We start from the raw sequence: 17,340 nt of genomic DNA on the forward strand, positions 1-17,340 counted from the left end.
AGAGTAGCACCCTGAGGAGACCAAGTAATGATGACAGTATCACACTGATGAAAACAAGTAATGATGAGAGTAGCACACTGGAGAAAGCAAGTAATGATGAGAGTAGCACCCTGATGAAAGCAAGTAATGATGAGAGTACCACACTGAGGAAAGCAAGCAATGATGAGAGTAGCACACTGATGAAAGCACGCAATGATGAGAGTAGCACACTGATGAAATATTTTTGGAAAATGTGTGATAGTTTACTTAGATAACATTGGTGGGTCCAACCCATTGTAACATTTTAGGTATCGCAGTGGATGATTAAGACTGAACAAGATATTTAATGAGAAAGCAATGTCAAGACCAGCTGAAATTATCTTTTTAAATAATACTAATTTAGCAGCTAGACCAGCTGCCTATTTTGCTAAATGAATGATAAAACCACAGACAGTAGAAGGGTCCGGCCTTCAGAAAGAATCTTACTACAAACAATCGGTGTCGGAACCAGCCAGCAAAACAGTCAGTTAATCATAAATCTTTTCCACCAAATATAATCTGGATTGTTTTAATGGTATGTAAAGGCAGGAGGACTAGCTCATTACAAATGCCTTAATTCAACAGGGAAATGTCAGGCCAGTACAGCTTTGACAAAGCTACAATTAATCTTTTATTGTAAAATGGTCTTGTTGCAAAGGATAACTTAAAGAAATTGCTCACCTCTTATAGCCTTTCATAAGAACATAACAATGTTATCCATAGATATTCCAGAGGGATCAATCAGCAAGCTAAATATGTGGTTGAAGACTTACAATTCATTGGTTTCTTAATGAGGAAGGAAATTGTGGTTGCTCCATAATATGAAAGCAATAACTTCAGGGGATCACGCTTGAGTCGCTAGATTAGAGGTTGAGATACAGGTGATAGCCACCTGCTGGGCCGGGCAAAACCAGGAGGCGAGCCATTGGATGGAGTGGATTAACTAACATTGAAATACAGTGAATCAAAATGCCACCCTATAAAAACAAGTGAGCCACCCTGTGGTTGAGTAGAGCCTACTACAGGGATTTGACAGCCACGGAGGTCTTGAAAGTTTGCATATCTTGCCCCCCCCTGCACTGACCATCTAGGACGCCTCTAGTCCATTCCGTGCAACAGAAGGCCAGGTAGGAGATGACAGCTGCGTGCTGAAAGGTATGTACTCCTACACAAATCCCCTTTTTACTTTTCAACGCTCTAGTTAACCCCACTTGGACTACCTATTGTCCATAATTGCAAACCACTCAGGACACATACAAGTAGTTCACATCCCCTTAACAATTACAGTAGCTCCTGTTATACTAATTGCAAATGATCATTAATGTTAACACTTGTGCACTGGTGAGTCCCTTTCATGCACACGCAAACAGTTGCAAGGCGAACTGTAATAGTCAACACTAAAACAATATCAAATCACGTTATTATTCACTTTTACGCTCTACTTTGCACACAAAAAATGCCGCCTAAAATGTACTCTCTGTAGGCTGCGCTTACGAATGGATTCCGACTCATCAGAAGGCGCTATACGTGTGGATGAAGATCTAATGTCTCAGTCTCAGACTGTGTCCTCAAGCTCTTTCTTAGCTATGAAACACTTGCCAGCTCCCAGGGAGACTGTGGGCGTCATATAAGTCATGGACATGGTCTTCAAACTCCTCCCATATTCAAATACGTGTGACAGTAAAGGGTAGCCATATTTACCAGACACTGTCGTCGCTTTCGATAAGCATCCCTTTTTCGTTGTACACCACATCGATCATCAGGTTTGCGTTGGTATCATGGGCCGACTCAAAGTTGGTGATCACACGAGAGGGAATTCCCAAACATCTCAGAACTGTAAATAAGAAATAATAGAAAGTGAGGAAGGAGTCCTGTGTCAATGAAGACACATCAGCAAACAGGCCACACCTCTTCTTAATCAAAGAATCCCCACTTAGGTAGTGGCAATTTACACAAAGTTTCTGTCTCCTTCAGTCATTCCACCGGCCCCCAAATCCACCCCTATTGGGCACTGCCATGGCCTGCTGCCATTGCTAGTGATAATTGTGCATAGTCATGGGCTACGCCCAGGCCCCTGGTCCGTGGCATGCTCCTATAGGGCACTGGGCACGGCCAAATACAATAGCATGGGTCCTTTGAACTCTTTGAACTATAGCATAGATGTGCACTATGTATTATTTTGATAAGTAGTAGTGTCGTGTGAATTAAGGCTTCATTTGTGTGTGAAGTAGTTCGTTTGTATCAGGGAAATACTTTATGTTGCCTCGGTGTTTGTACCTGAATATTGCCATTCCCAAACTGTGTAGTCTCTACATGTTGTTATGTTTTGGACTGAGTGTTTGTATCATAAGGCTGACATGCCCAACAATTGCAGTCTTCAAGTTGTATAAGTGGTAACCTTACACGTTTTTGTAAAGTGTATTTCTTTTGTTTACTAATCTTGTGTTTCCTTTTGTCGCCCGAGCATCGTTTGATGTGAACTGAATTTTTGCTGTTCATGTGTGTTTTCCATGTGTATTGGTAACATTCAACCATTAGGGATCTGCTGCTTGTGTGTTACTTGCACGTGTGATTTTGTGATTCCGTTTCTGGTGTTGCCTTTAATGGGCATGCCTCATACATAAAAGTGCATGTGACTACACTCCTTCATGAAACGCTACATCCAGTTGTGTTGTGCATGCTTGTTGTTTAACGTTTGTTGATTTTGGTTATTATATACCCTTGAATGTGCATGAACAATTAACACATGTCACTGCATTTGCCATTAGAGGTCTGAAAGGTGAACGTTGTCAAACATGTTACTTTGAGCATGCTGCTTATGGTTGTGTGTGTATGTTTGTGAGCATGCATCATAGCTGAAATAAATGCAAACATAACTAAATAAATATATATGTGAAAGGGCGCGTGTCTACATTCCTCTGTCCTATGTGTTATAAATGTACATCTTAACTTCCTGTGGTTTCCCTGTGTATTGATGTTGTAAGTGCATGTGTCATACTGGAAAGCATGTCTTCCAACAATGCTTTAATTACATATTGCTGTCCTGGTAGTCTCTGTCCATTGGCATACATTGAAGTAAGCCATTACAAGTTGAAATGATTGTTGCAACTCCACCTCCTTTTGAGAGGGGGCAGTGCTCCACGAGAATGAGTTCTTCCTCAACTGCCCCAGAGGGGGGATAGTGCGAGTCCATGGTGTCTTCATACCCTTGTACGTCGAACAATGCTACATCATGCCTAGCACCCATGTCCAGTCTGAGACAAGACATCTGGAGAAGACTACATTTCCCAGGAGGGAGCTGAGCTGCTTGAAGCATACTGTGGAGATGATCCACTGATTAAGATGGATCATCCACCAGCAGGGGAATGGTTCAGAAAAAGGAAAATCTGCGGAGAACACGCCACTTGCATATCCCGTGGCAGGGTGGAACATCTGCAATCAGCTGCCCGGGGTGTTTGGGCCATCGACGAAAGCCACCAACCTGACTCCATAATAAGAATTTAGCATTTATATATCACTAAGAACCCTCAGGTATCTCAGCACTGTTTATTATTAGCCACAGTGTGTGGTGCTCATTTATTATTACCCACACAGTGTGTGGTGCTCATTTATTATTACCCACACAGTGTGCTCGTTTATCGATCTCGCAATGATGAAAGGCTGAGTTTGGCCCTGCCGGGATTCGGACCTGCGTCAGCAGGCTCTGCACGGATGTCAAAGCAAGCGCTCTACTCGCTGTGCTGTCGGACCAGCCAGAATGACTCCAATGGCAGTAGGATCCTATGAAGCCTTTCACAATGCTAATAGGCCCATGAAGGAAGGAAAGAAGCCGCATTTAGAAGTATAGCAACCACAAGAAACCCATACAATTTAATTACTAGATGAATTTAAGAAACCTAGCAGGTCTAACTAATCTGAGCATACACAGGCGGTCACGTTAGGAAAGAGGAGAGAATACACAAAGTCCCAACTTTATGGGTATAAAAGGAACTGGGAGTAGTCAGCAGGTGTTTCAGGCCCCAAGGGGGCAAACCTGCTCTTTGAAATCCCCTGGATATAAAATTAGACTAGTCGTTTTGGGTATCTGGAAACCCTCAGGGATGTCATTTCATCAAAATGCCAGGCGTAGCGGAAGTGACATCACACAACCCTTGACCTCCGATGACATCACAAGGAAGTGAAGCCAGGAAATACCTGGTTACAAGGCTCACTACCAGGGCCATCTTTTGGTAGAAGAATCACGTATTACTTTGCTTATTTATTAGGGTTGGACTTTTACAAGATAGGTTTTGGCACTTTTGTTCATCGTGACACCTTTTTATCATATTATCAAATAAATCTAACTAACAACTGTGATCTGATGCATGTCTATCATTCCTGGGCATCTCCAAAGGTTGATTTGTGCATGTTCTTGTTGAGTTGTCTCAGGCTATCTGTGGTGTGCCGTATTCGACCATCGTGAATTGGAAGCGTGTCTGCTGTTGGTGTCGGTTGAATATGGCCATTTTACTGAGTTGCTTTCTGTGAGTTCTTGTCGTGTGCGTGTTTTGGTTGCCTAAATTGCTTCTGGGCTATTGTGGTCAACTGTGTTCTGCCATTATATGTTTAATCCTTCTGTTTTGTTCGTGCTTGTGGCTCATATATTGCATTGTATTATGTGCGTCTTGTTTTGGTTCTGTTGTTGCAGGTCATTGTTAGGGGTGGGTGAGCATCTCTAAAAGTGACCCATTGATTTTTGTTGCTAATTGACCAAAAAGTGTGGAGATCTGTAATAATCGGCAGGTCATATTTAATGGGTGAACCAGCCCACGCCACCCCTAAACTCCTCGCAATGGTTTCTTCCACGAACCCAGCACTGCCCACCATCCAGCAAACCAAAACATTGGTTAACCTTTCTTTTGCTGGAAAAAGAAACACATATTTCATATGCTACAATGCAATGTGGGACAAGTCCAATGTTAACCCTTCAAAGTTGAACAAGCATGACAATATGCATATTTCTAGAATTAGCAGATAGGGTAGAGTCTGCAGTAAATTAGATTGTTGAAATAGATATGCATTTCTCACGCATTGATAATGACTATCTATCACTTTTAATTATCAAATTTCACAGAGCCCTATTGATATGATATGATAGGTTATTTATAACGCACTTAATACCCAGAGGCTTCTAAGTGCGGACCTGGGGATTGAACCTGTGGTGCTTGGTGTCGTTTTGCTTCCAAGGTGAGCATGTTGCCACTGAGCTATCCTCCCTGGACATTGTGACAAAGTGACCAGTGGACTGCTGGAGTTTGGGATGAGTAGTGGTTTCCAAACTACTAGCCACCCAGCCCAGCACTATTAATGAACCAGCAATGATCCTTATCATAAAGGTGAAATAGCACAACACAAGAATGGTACACCTCCTTCGCCTCTTTAAAGTAGCACGAGTTAGGGCAACTATTCTCTTCAAGAAGGTTCTGAGCCAGCCCAGTTCAAGTTCAAAGAGTATATCTGTAAAAGGTAAAGAGTGGGATCTCACATTTTACTAGTGCCCTACAAACCAGATCAGCGGGACATAATCACTAGAGGTACCTTTCAGACTTGTTATTTTGACTCAGCAGAATCAGACTGAGCTTCTTAGGGCTTTCTAGCAGGTTGAGTCTGCATCGAGACAGTCAAGTTGGATGCTTCCCAATGAGTCCAGTAGGCGTCGAGATGGTCGAGAGTGTTCGAGGCGATCCAGTGATGCAACACAGTTCCGCAAAAGCAGTTGACTTGAGAGAGGTGGAAAGCAGGCAGGCAGTGGTTGAGTCATCAGCTTGAAAATGGCTCAAAGCAGGTTAAATATAAAATGTCAAAGGCAGTTCTGTGAATCTTGCAGTGGTTTGAAATCCTTTGAACATGTCTGAGTAAGCTCAGAACGTGGTTTGAGGCAGGAAAAGAGTTCAAAGTTGTTCCTTTGGTCGTTGGATGCTGTGTCCAGTATCTCAGAAGGTAAGGTGGATCCCTCCTCTGCCCTACCCAGCTAGGAAGGTTGCCAGAGAGCACCAGCACAGTTGCCCATTCCAGTGGGCAGAATTTCGGGTACCATTGTTTCTTCAGCAGGCAGTCATTGTCCAAAGAGCAAGTCACTTCAAATGTTGGTACGAAGTAGATGAAGTGGTGGTCTTAGTCCCTAATTGGAAAGCTTTATCTCCATCCGAGAGGCTAAGGATATTGGGCAAACTGTACCACAATAAAGTTCCAGTGAAGTCCAAATGCTTTTACCAACGGTGGAAAGGGAGGTGTCACAAGCTTTTATAGTAATTCTGCCACAATGAATTGGTCCATTTCAAATCTACAGTACATGACTGATCTACTTCTGTACCAAGTGTCTTGGCTTCTGATGTCATTTTCCAGAGTTATTTGTCTGCAGGAATTCAGGATGGAGCACAGGAAGTGTGGGTAGCTCAGGAATTTCTAAGATGGTGGAACCTTTCTTCTGGGGAAATTTCCTCTCCTAAACTACAATAACATCCCCCTTTCCCTGTCAGCCTTACATAAATATCACTTCAGTGATACCCTTGTTTGACTTTCCCATTGTTTCGGCGGGGCTTCCTTTGAAGCAGTGGCTCCCACTCATGGCTCTGTGGACATGTCCTGGGGCAGGTCACAGACCTCCCCAGAGAGAACCAAGAGGAAACCTAGGTTAGATACCTCACACTGCTGAGGTCGGGGGGAGGTGACGGACAGCAATAGACAAAAGTCCATCCCATCTGGAGGAGTCACCGGAAACCAGTTTTTATAAAAGGACATCAAATGGGTTGTGGCAATGTATAACTGTATTCCTTCACAGGCCACAGAATCAAACTAGATACAGCTCATGCTTATATTTCATCGAACTGCCCCTAGGCCTTGGGGATACTCAGCTGTACTGAATTTGGATAAAAAATGACCAAGGTTAATGGCAACACCTGGCTGTTTAACTGCTGTCTATCAACAATGTAATGTCACTCTGTTGCTGCCATATTGACAAACCACAGGGCAGCTGCTAGCATCGCATTAGGCATGGCCCAGCAATGAGAAAACATGCACACTATTCTTTTCAGCATACAGCGTTAGGGAAATGAGGCTTGATTAGCAGAGCTCTCTATCTGAGATGGAATTACCAGTGTCATTTTGGGTTACAAAATCAGATAAACTCACTCTTGCCTATCAGTTAGCATTCTGTCATACCCATTGTGTCCTTTTACCCAGTTGTGAAAACTCTTCCGAAAGCACTCTGTATCCCTATCTACAATTTCAGGAATACATACCTGATGGTAGAGTACATCAATTGACAGGCTATTTTCAAACTGTATAGTATTTTGGTGCAGTTCAGCTAAATTGTTTAGAAGAAATGATGTACATGGTGGTAACTTGCACCAGATAAAATGATCAAGGTGAGGGAGGCTGACATATAACCAACTGCAGCCCATAGATTTTAAGGAATCCTAACAAACAAGGAGCTGCATCTCCGGCTCTCTGCAGGAGGCAGAAAAGAATCAGCTGAGACCCAAATTCTGTGATGGCTATTAACGATCAGTGATAGCTCAGGCTCTGTTATAGAAACTGGCTGACAAATAAATATCTGCAGGCAAGGCTTTGCTAGGAAGGCTAGCTGGGGCCGTTATGGGCTATGCTGTAAAAGAATCAGGGAAAGACCAGGCTCTCTGAGGGGAGGCTGGCAAATAAACATCTGCAGGTAGAGTGTTTGTCGAGTGTTTGCTTCATAGAACGTTTTTGCTGCTGCTGCAGACTGAGGAAAGTCTGTTCTCCTCTCCATTGTGTTTCCACTGAGCCTGCAACTTTAAAATCCTCAAGCCGGACGCAGAGCGTCACGGAGTGTTTATCTCAAGTGTTCGCCGGGTGGAGCCAGGAGCTTCAATAAGCTGGATGGACTGCCCGACGGTGGTGGGATGCCACAAAGTACAAGACGGAAGGTATGTTTAAACTTGATAGCTGAAGGAGAGACGACCGCCCCCTCTGAGGTTGATAGCAATAATCCAGAGTTAGAGTCCAGCTGCCAACTGACTCAAACAGTCCCAGTTAGCATACACACTGATGATACAGATGACTGTAACTATCCCCCTCCTATTACTCTAGATACACCTACAAGTAGGCAAATCAAAACGGGCCCTACGAAAGAAATGTGGAAAGAAATGAAAGATCCCATCTGCCCCATAGATCTTGAGATCACGGGAGAAATGCCCCACAAGGTGGTACAGGTTCTTGGTTCCCCGTGCTCCCCTCACCCAAAGGAGATGCATGACCCTGCTAAACCAGGCCTCGCTCCCCTAAAGGGGTTGCATGAACTGAAGACGCAGAAGTCTAAAGGGAAGGCCTTTATTGAGCGCATACAAATTGAACAACACAAAACAAAGGGGCCCAAACTGAACCAAATTCATTAAAAAAAGATGCTACTCCACTTCAGACATGAGAAATCTCAAGTGGCACTTCAACCAGCGAGAACCCCTGCCTGCCTCAGCCCCCACTCAGGAAGGATCCACGGCCCCCAATGCAGGCACAGAGAACATCTGAAGTGAAAAGGAGGACCTGCAATCACTGATGCCCCTTTCAGAGCTGGGAGCTCCTGGCATAATCACTAATGAGCTCCACGCCAATTGGAATGATCTACCTGATGAGGACTTGTTTGGGAGTGCAACATGCGGTACTAGTGTCCAACATGGAACCACAACTGCTTTGGTCCACACCCCACAAATTACATTCTCCCACCCCCACGGCATCCTTCAACAGCCAGTCCGAAAAGTAAGAAAACTGAGGCCCTTTCCCAACCCCTTGACCTCCCCCCGCATGAACCGTAAGATCCGTTTGATGCATGGGATCAGGAAAAGATCCGGCCTCTAGCTGCACCTCCGGGCCCTGCCTCTGTCTTTCAACAGGAAGCCATGCAAGGTCCGGAACAACATGAAAGAGGCCTGAAGGATTCAGAGGAATCTGGTCAAAATCCATCAAATGTCCCTGTAGGAGACCTATCGGCGTGGGAAACTTGACAGCCAAGCGTCTAAATCGGTCCTCTCCAAACAATCTTGAGAGACTCTCTATTGACCTGCTAGGCCCAATTAGGCCAACCGAAGTTAGCCCTCAGGCACGAATGTCCTCCTTGGATCACGCAGAAAACCTGGCAAGGCTAGCCTAAGATATTGCACATCTTGCTTTGCGACTATCAAAGGATGTCAGTATAAAAATTATGAAAATACCAAAGAAGGTTTTTGAAGAAGATGTGGATCTGACGACAGTAAACCCCTTCAAAAAAGCCAAATGTAATAAGATCCAAGATCTACCAGCTACTTCATTGCCTGCGGATGGCCTCCAAGCATAATCAATCGATTTGAAGAAGGGTCAGTAGTGAGGACCCACTGAACAGTGAAACCTCGACCGATGAATCCTCCTCTGACACAGATTCCCCTATGGACCATATTCCGATGTGGGACCCTAGAGAGTGACCTCCTAGAAGGTCATTGTCAGCCTTGAACAATCAAAGGCAAGTCAAAGTGGATCAATCACAGGAGCCTCTTGGGGTGACTCAACTACAAGCAAACATCCTCTCTTGCATCACAATTACTTTAGTATCCTACCAAAACTGTATGAGACCTTGAGTGACAAACTCAAAGATCAGACTACTCTCCTCGCACTGATGAACTCTAAATTGGTCTATGTAGAATCCTTAATTGAATTGATGAGAGAGAAAAGAACGAGGGAAAAATAAATGGTGGGTGTATTACTCAACTCCTTAATGGACTTGATGCAAGATGCTAAGATGGACAAGAGGATCTTTCTGGAAGGGTTCTGTAAAATTGCACCCTGGTCCACCAAACGAAATCCAGGGCAGTTCAACGAGACGACGCCGCCCGAAAGGAATTCTGACCCTGGCTCAAGGCAGATTCCTGCCAGCACTCAAACTGTGGTTGGGGACCCGCAAACAACAGCCTGCCCACTGAACTCAAAAGAACTGTCCACTGAACCACAAGCAGTGGGAACCCCCAAACTGGTGGCCATGGCCTCTATCTCAAACATCATGGCAGTGGATGTAGTTGAGGACCTGTCCACCGGATATCCTGCTATTGCCATAGATGCTAGAGGATCCCCGCCAGCCTCCCAGGCGATCACAAATGAAACATATCCGGACAAGATAAACACCTTCTACATATGTGAGCAAACCAAAACCAATGGAGTAGATTGGACCTCAACGAAAAAAGGGGCATGTGATGAAATCAAAAAAACATGAGGAATCCAAGGAAGGCGAATCCATGTGGATGCAGAAGCTTTTTGACAAATCTAAAAAATGTGCTCCTGGGTCCCCCATCAACAGTGCGTATGACCAAGGAACAAACTGTCCAATGTACAATATCTGAGGCCATTCTCTTGCCACCCGCAGTGCCAATAGGACCAATACAATCAAGAAACGCCATGGAAACAGTTGCCATAGAGGACTCACTACTTGAACTGTTGATGTATGAAGAGGAGGTTTCCATCGAATCTGTGGACCCGGCAACCCATGACTCCAAACCCAATGCCGTGGGTGTCCCTGATTGCAATCCCAGCTGCCGAACTGCAGCCTGCCCCTCTCCCCCATTTCTCACCCTGTCTGATAGAATAGCTAAATTAGGAAGTAGAATCCAACAGGGAAGTCCACAGGAAAATAGCTCTCCAAAACCTGGCCAAATCATGAATAAATTACTCTTAAAGTCACAACAGGATCGACTCCCAACATAGAGTCCGGAAAGAAAATACAAACGGACAATGAATGCTCAAAGATCGAATGAAGGAGGCACTCAAGGCCTGACCAGTACGATCAACCATATATCTACTGTCGCTCTTGAAAGGATGCAAAGAGCGGATGATGGCCTGATCCTAAACCTCTCAAATATCATGAGCCCCCTACACTATATACCTAAACTAAGAGTGATCAATACTGATGACATCAAGATCGTGGACTTCATTGATGAGCGAGAAAATGACCGGGTAAACTTGCACATAAGAGAAATGAGAATAGAAGAACATTGATGATCGAGAAACTGTAAAACACTGTTGCGAAAGCAAACACAAAAAACGTTGGCCTCAAGCCTGAAAATGCCAGAAAAATAAATTGATACGAATTTGCAAGCACCACCGTACCCACTGATTTAGTGAGAAGGACTGATCACGAGGAATCAGATAAAGATTACTATACAGGGGAAAAACACAGAAGACAAACTAAGAAGGGTGCTGTTTCAAGCCAGGTAAGAAAAGCCACATGATAGAGAGGAGCAGTTGTGGGCCTGGCTAGCTAAAGCCCTGGCATTGAGTGACAAAGAATAGAGCCAGAAGAATCTAGAACCTAGGAACCTGGTATTTGGGTCATGGAACACTCAGGGTTTTGGACATCTTTTCCATAGTATAGACCCGGCCCTTATCAGTCTGGACATAATTTGTATACAGTAATCTTGGCTGTCGGAAATCCTGCTACTGGATGGCTTTACACTCCATTTAAATCAAGCTAAAAGGGGCAAGCTTGGTAGACCTTCGTCAGGGCTTTTAACAATACTAAGAAATGGTCTTGGGCTGCGAGTACTCCCAACCATCAATCCAAATCCCCAAATACAAATTTTGATTATTCTGCTGGAGGTAAGCACCATCAAGAGTAGAGACTTTCTGATGCTGTTCAATGTGTATTGGAACCCAGATTCTGAAGAAGGAGCCTCTTTCATAGCTTTAGTCACATAGTGGATCAACAAAATGTATAACATACAAGCGGATCCCCAGTTAATAATCTGTGGCGACCTTAATATCGATTGCTTAACACCAGGAATAAAGCTACCCCAATCTAAAGCTGACTAATTGAATCCAAAAATGCGCAGAATCCTACAATGGCTTGACGAGAACGAGCAGGGAGGAATCCACATGCTAAATGGAAATACAAAGGGTGAAATCCCAGGATCTGCAACATTGAGAAATGGAAAACAACATGCAACTCTGGATTACTTCTTCGTCTCCGGGAAATCTGCTTCCAAAAGTAACCTTTTTGACAGTTCCTCCAGCTATGTACAGTTACCATGACCCAATCATTCTGAAATGTGTCGGAATTTCAACAGAAAATAAAGTCATATGGAAAGAATCTGTAGAAATAGAGGGAGGAAGAAACAGACTTCGCTTCTCACCCAATGAAATCCCTCAATTAGCAAAGGCCAAATTAGCATGGCAGGATTGGGAAGGAGAAGGAGTTGAATACGATAGTGTTTTGACTGCCTATAGAGAATCCCGACATAAAGATCTGCGACCTGTGTATAAACTGATCCATACCTATGACAGGGAAGTGGTAGCTAAAAAATAACTCCTAAATAGGGACCTACGAAAATGAAATAGCTCAAGATCAATAAACAAAGAGGAGTTACTAAGAAAAAAAGAGGCAATCCTATAACTATTGGATCAAATCCCATAAAACTGCAATCCGCCAAAACGACGCTGAACGTATCCTAAAGGCACTTCTTATGAATAACAGCAAGATTCTGGGGCAGATCCTAAATGAACAATGGCCGTCCCTTATTTCATATCAAGCAAACCCTATCCCGGAAGATATTTGTGTGCTCCATTTTGGGAACCTGTTCAAAACAACGGCCCTAAGGAATGGCACTAGAGCTGATGACTTTGGACCAAATTATGAAATTGATATGGATAGAGAGGAAATTCTAACATTAATTAAGAGGGAAAGCAGTTCACGTGCCCCTGAGCCAGGCGGCCTTACCAACGCCATCTTAAAAGCTACCCCTGGGGCATGGGCAGACTTCTGTCTAATCCTGTTTCACATAATTTTTCTGAAAGGAAAAGTCCTGAAGGTCTGGAAAGCTTCAGTGGTGGTGCCAATATTCAAAATGGGTGACAGAATGGCTCCTAAGATCTATCGCCGGATCGCCCTTTTGGACATTTCAGGGAAAATATGTTCCATGGTACTCTTAAGGTGTTTTAATGAATGGTTTTAAGATCAGAGAGCTATGAGAGTCACCAAACTGGCTTCGTAAAGGAGGTAGGAGGTAACCTGAATTTACTACTGATTAGTCTCCTAAAAATGCGAACAACAAAAGGAGACAGAAAAATCTACCTCGCATATATAGATTTGGAGCAAGCTTTCGACAGCATTGACCGAAAACAACTTTGGCAGAAATTGAAAAATCGAGGCTGCCCAAAAGATTTACTTTCAGCTAGCAAAGATCCATACACAGGAACCAGAATGCATATCAAATTGGACCAGTTTGGCACCTTGACCCAACAGGTGTACACCTTCAAGGGTTTGAAACAGGGATATCCCCTTGCTCCAGTCCTTTTCAACTTTTGCATTGAGGACATAAAAAAAGCACTGCCTGAGGGTGCAACATTCCCCCTGAAAATGAATGGAACGGAAATAGGCTGGCTTCTACATGCAGACGATTTGGTGCTCCTGGACCAAACTCCAATCTGTCTGCAAAAAAACTAGACATTCTGCCAAACGACATAACCCAAAACTCTTTCAAAATAAATGCAGCAAAATCAGAGATAATGGTATTTGGAGGCCATACGACTAAGAATAAAAAGAAGGTGAGCTGGAAATTGAATGATAGGCGCTTGGGTCGACATCTGAGATAACATTTCTCGGCTGTATAATAAATGTAAATAAAGGCAAAGCTTCTTGGACAGACTGCCTAAAGAGGAAAGTAAAACACCTAACAAATCAAGAAACTCTGATCTCTCACTTCTGCCAGTCATAAATTACTACAAACAAAAAGTGATACCAGTCCTCTGTTATGGGGTAGAGGCATGCCTGGGTCTCCACTGGGAGATCTGGGAGTACCTTTAAGGATGGTTTTGGAAAAGAGTCCTGCACCTACCCAAATCAATCCCAATGGCAATCATTCGACATGAGGTGGGCCTGATATCACTATATGCCAGAGTAGCTTAGAACACCTTGTCCCTCTTTCGGAAGGTGACCCTGGCAAACTGCCTCCCACAGTTCGATGTGATTAAAGTAAAAGGAACAAATATGAACGGCTGGGTATTAAATTTGTGGTTGAATCAATGCCGAGTCATCCTACAGAACCTAGCAGCCGGTCCGATAGCACAGCACGTAGAGCACTCACATTGACATTCGTACAGAGCCTGCTAATGCAGGTTTGATTCCCGGCAACGCCAAACTCAGCCTTTCATCCTTCCGAGGTCAATAAATGAGCACAGCACACTGTGGGTAATAAGCAGTGCTCAGATGCCTGTGGGTTCGTAGCGCTATATAAATGCTAAATTATTATTATTACATTTTTAGGGACTGCAACTGAAACACTATGCAACAACCCAACGGGCCTCATTACGAATGTGCCGGCCCGGTAATGACGGTGCCGGCAATTGAAAAGACCAGCAGTAAGTACACAACCTGTCTGTGGCTTCTAAACTTGCTGTCACATTTTGAATGCATTGCACTGTTCAAAAGCCTCAGCTTCTTTACAGCGACCCCTACTGGCATATGTGAAGCATTCTAATCAAGAGTATGATTATCCCACACTCTGCTAAGGAACATGACAATGCATGTTCCTTCTGCCGGGGGTCATGGGTACTTTGCAACTGAGCATTTGCTCTACTCTGGGCTAGTTTATAGCACCTCCTTCAGGACATTGATCTGTCAGGTCACATTGATATATGGTAATCTATGAGATCTGTTAATTCATGCTGCCCACGTGCATACTCTAGCATCAGCATCTGTTCCTCACACCGCTACCCACGGTTGAACCGGATGTTGCCCTAATGAATCACGTGTTCCTCCATTATTAGCACCTTCTATGAGCCAGACGCCTCCACCCTGTTACTCCTGGCATTTTACCCAGAAGTCTAAGACCATGACCTCTTGTTCCTGGGCTGCTATACTACAGAATGGTGCTCTGTTCCTGGGCTGCTATACTACAGAATGGTGCTCTGTTCCTGGGCTGCTATACTACAGAATGGTGCGCTGTTCCTGGGCTGCTATACTACAGAATGGTGCTCTGTTCCTGGGCTGCTATACTACAGAATGGTGCGCTGTTCCTGGGCTGCTATACTACAGAATGGTGCTCTGTTCCTGGGCTGCTATACTACAGAATGGTGCGCTGTTCCTGGGCTGCTATATTACAGAATGGTGCTCTGTTCCTGGGATGCTATACTACAGAATGGTGCGCTGTTCCTGGGCTGCTATACTACAGAGTGGTGCTCTGTTCCTGGGCTGCTATACTACAGAATGGTGCGCTGTTCCTGGGCTGCTATACTACAGAATGGTGCTCTGTTCCTGGGCTGCTATACTACAGAATGGTGCGCTGTTCCTGGGCTGCTATATTACAGAATGGTGCTCTGTTCCTGGGATGCTATACTACAGAATGGTGCGCTGTTCCTGGGCTGCTATACTACAGAGTGGTGCTCTGTTCCTGGGCTGCTATACTACAGAATGGTGCGCTGTTCCTGGGCTGCTATACTACAGAATGGTGCTCTGTTCCTGGGCTGCTATTCTACAGAATGGTGCGCTGATCCCGGGCTGCTATATTACAGAATGGTGCGCTGTTCCTGGGCTGCTATATTACAGAATGGTGCTCTGTTCCTGGGCTGCTATACTACAGAATGGTGCGCTGTTCCCGGGCTGCTATACTACAGAGTGGTGCTCTGTTCCTGGGCTGCTATACTACAGAATGGTGCTCTTTCCTGGGCTGCTATACTACAGAATGGTGCTCATCTACACTGGTGAGTGCATACCCCTGCATTAGATGTAAGGTGCACAGTTTGTACCATTTTCCTGGGCTTCTTCTGGACTATTTTTTTTCCTGTTTGCATACTCTGTCCAAAGCTATGTCCTAGATATCTTGCCCTACAACCTAACCATCCTATTACTCCAGAAATGGCACAGAAAAGCCATCAAAACTGCAGAAGAGTGCAGTATAAAACCCAGTAACATATCCACCCAGTGGTGGACCCAAAGTGACAGGCAGGCGGTGAGGCCAGCTGCCCTGGATTCCCCCGCCCTTGAGCCTCCCGCTCGTGCCCTATTATCCACCCCCCGGCACCAAAAGCTGCCTCCGCTACTGCCCTCCCCAAGTCCCAGAAACCATCATGGCTCTCCAAGGACCTTTTTAAAATGTGGTACTTTTTGAAATCATTGATCCCCAGTAGCTCTTTTTTTGTGAGGGCACCCAGTACTCAACCACATTGCACTGCTCTCCACGATGTCTCCACCCCACATGCCTGACTTTCCATTACCTATCATCGACATATATAGCACAATGGGCCTCATTACAAGTTTGGAGGTAGCTTTGCCAGTAAAACCAGCAAGGCTACCTCCAAACTCGCATTCGGGTCCAGCACCCACGAATGGGCAATTACCGGGCTATTCCGGCCCAGCCGGACCCAGCAATTGCCCTTTCGTGAGCCCATAGGGCTCAATGGGAATGGGGACGTCGGATGCACCGGCACCGTTTACAACGGTGCCGGTGCATCCGACTTGCTGTGCTCGCGGGTGCCGCCCTGCCCGCCAGGTCAGACCTGGCGGGCTGACAGGCACCCGCGTACACAGCTCGTAGTACGGTTGCAACGGTGCTGGTAGCGCTACTGGCACCATTGTTGCCTCACCGCCATACTTATAATGAGGCCCAATGTCTGATATGCATTCACCATTAGTCAAGCTTTGAAAAGGGTCCTGACACAACATCACGAGCAGGCTGCACTGTTGTGTATCCTGGCAGATTACACCCTGACCACACCCTGTTCCAGATTCTGATATCGTAGGTTCTTACGATCACGACTGTGTGAATGCTTCTACCAACATACCAACATTGTTGCATGATTTCTTCATTTTGGGCATAGTAGAATTTGTAAACACATCTCTTGGGTACCCAGCACTTAAATGATATTTAAAAAAATATGTATTACTTTGTTGTTATTGCCTTATTCAATAAGGGATTGTTTGTTGGGATTTGATTGAGCTCTAACCTAGCTCAATGGATCAAAGGTGTGTTTTCCAGATATCATTTACTGGGAATCACCCCTTTTCCTTCCAGAACAGTTTCATCGCATCTCATTTCACTGCAAAGATTTCACTGCATTTTACCGCAAATATGTAGATGGGGTGTGGGTTTAGGAAATTAGAAAGGTTGAAGGGTGTGGGGGGGGGGGCAAAAGGGGATACAGGTTTCTCTCACAGCATTTATTTGTGGTAAAAGAAATACGGTGAAATCCCTGCAAGGAAATTACATACATACATTTCCTGTAAGTGGAGTCTCACAACCACCCCCCCCCCACCCCCCCCCGCTCCATCCCCCCACCGCCTCCCGGGGAGTGATT

At 44.8% G+C, this 17,340-nt stretch overlaps 1 protein-coding gene across 2 annotated transcripts in view; it reads right to left on the reverse strand.

Moving 5' to 3' along the window:
* Positions 1-17,340, reverse strand: part of LOC138580587 (protein-glutamine gamma-glutamyltransferase E-like) — a 127,163-nt gene that overhangs the window by 50,357 nt on the left and 59,466 nt on the right. For both annotated transcript variants that reach the window (XR_011304298.1, XM_069651243.1), the window contains exon 7: positions 1,720-1,852. Coding sequence is in view for 1 of the 2 variants with exons in the window: in XM_069651243.1 (XP_069507344.1) it covers positions 1,720-1,852 (133 nt within the window). In the remaining variant the exon portion in view is untranslated. The remainder of the gene's footprint in view (positions 1-1,719; positions 1,853-17,340) is intronic.

Source organism: Ambystoma mexicanum, chromosome 3p (assembly GCF_040938575.1).
Source record: "Ambystoma mexicanum isolate Mex_15411 chromosome 3p, UKY_AmexF1_1, whole genome shotgun sequence".
NCBI lineage: Eukaryota > Metazoa > Chordata > Amphibia > Caudata > Ambystomatidae > Ambystoma > Ambystoma mexicanum.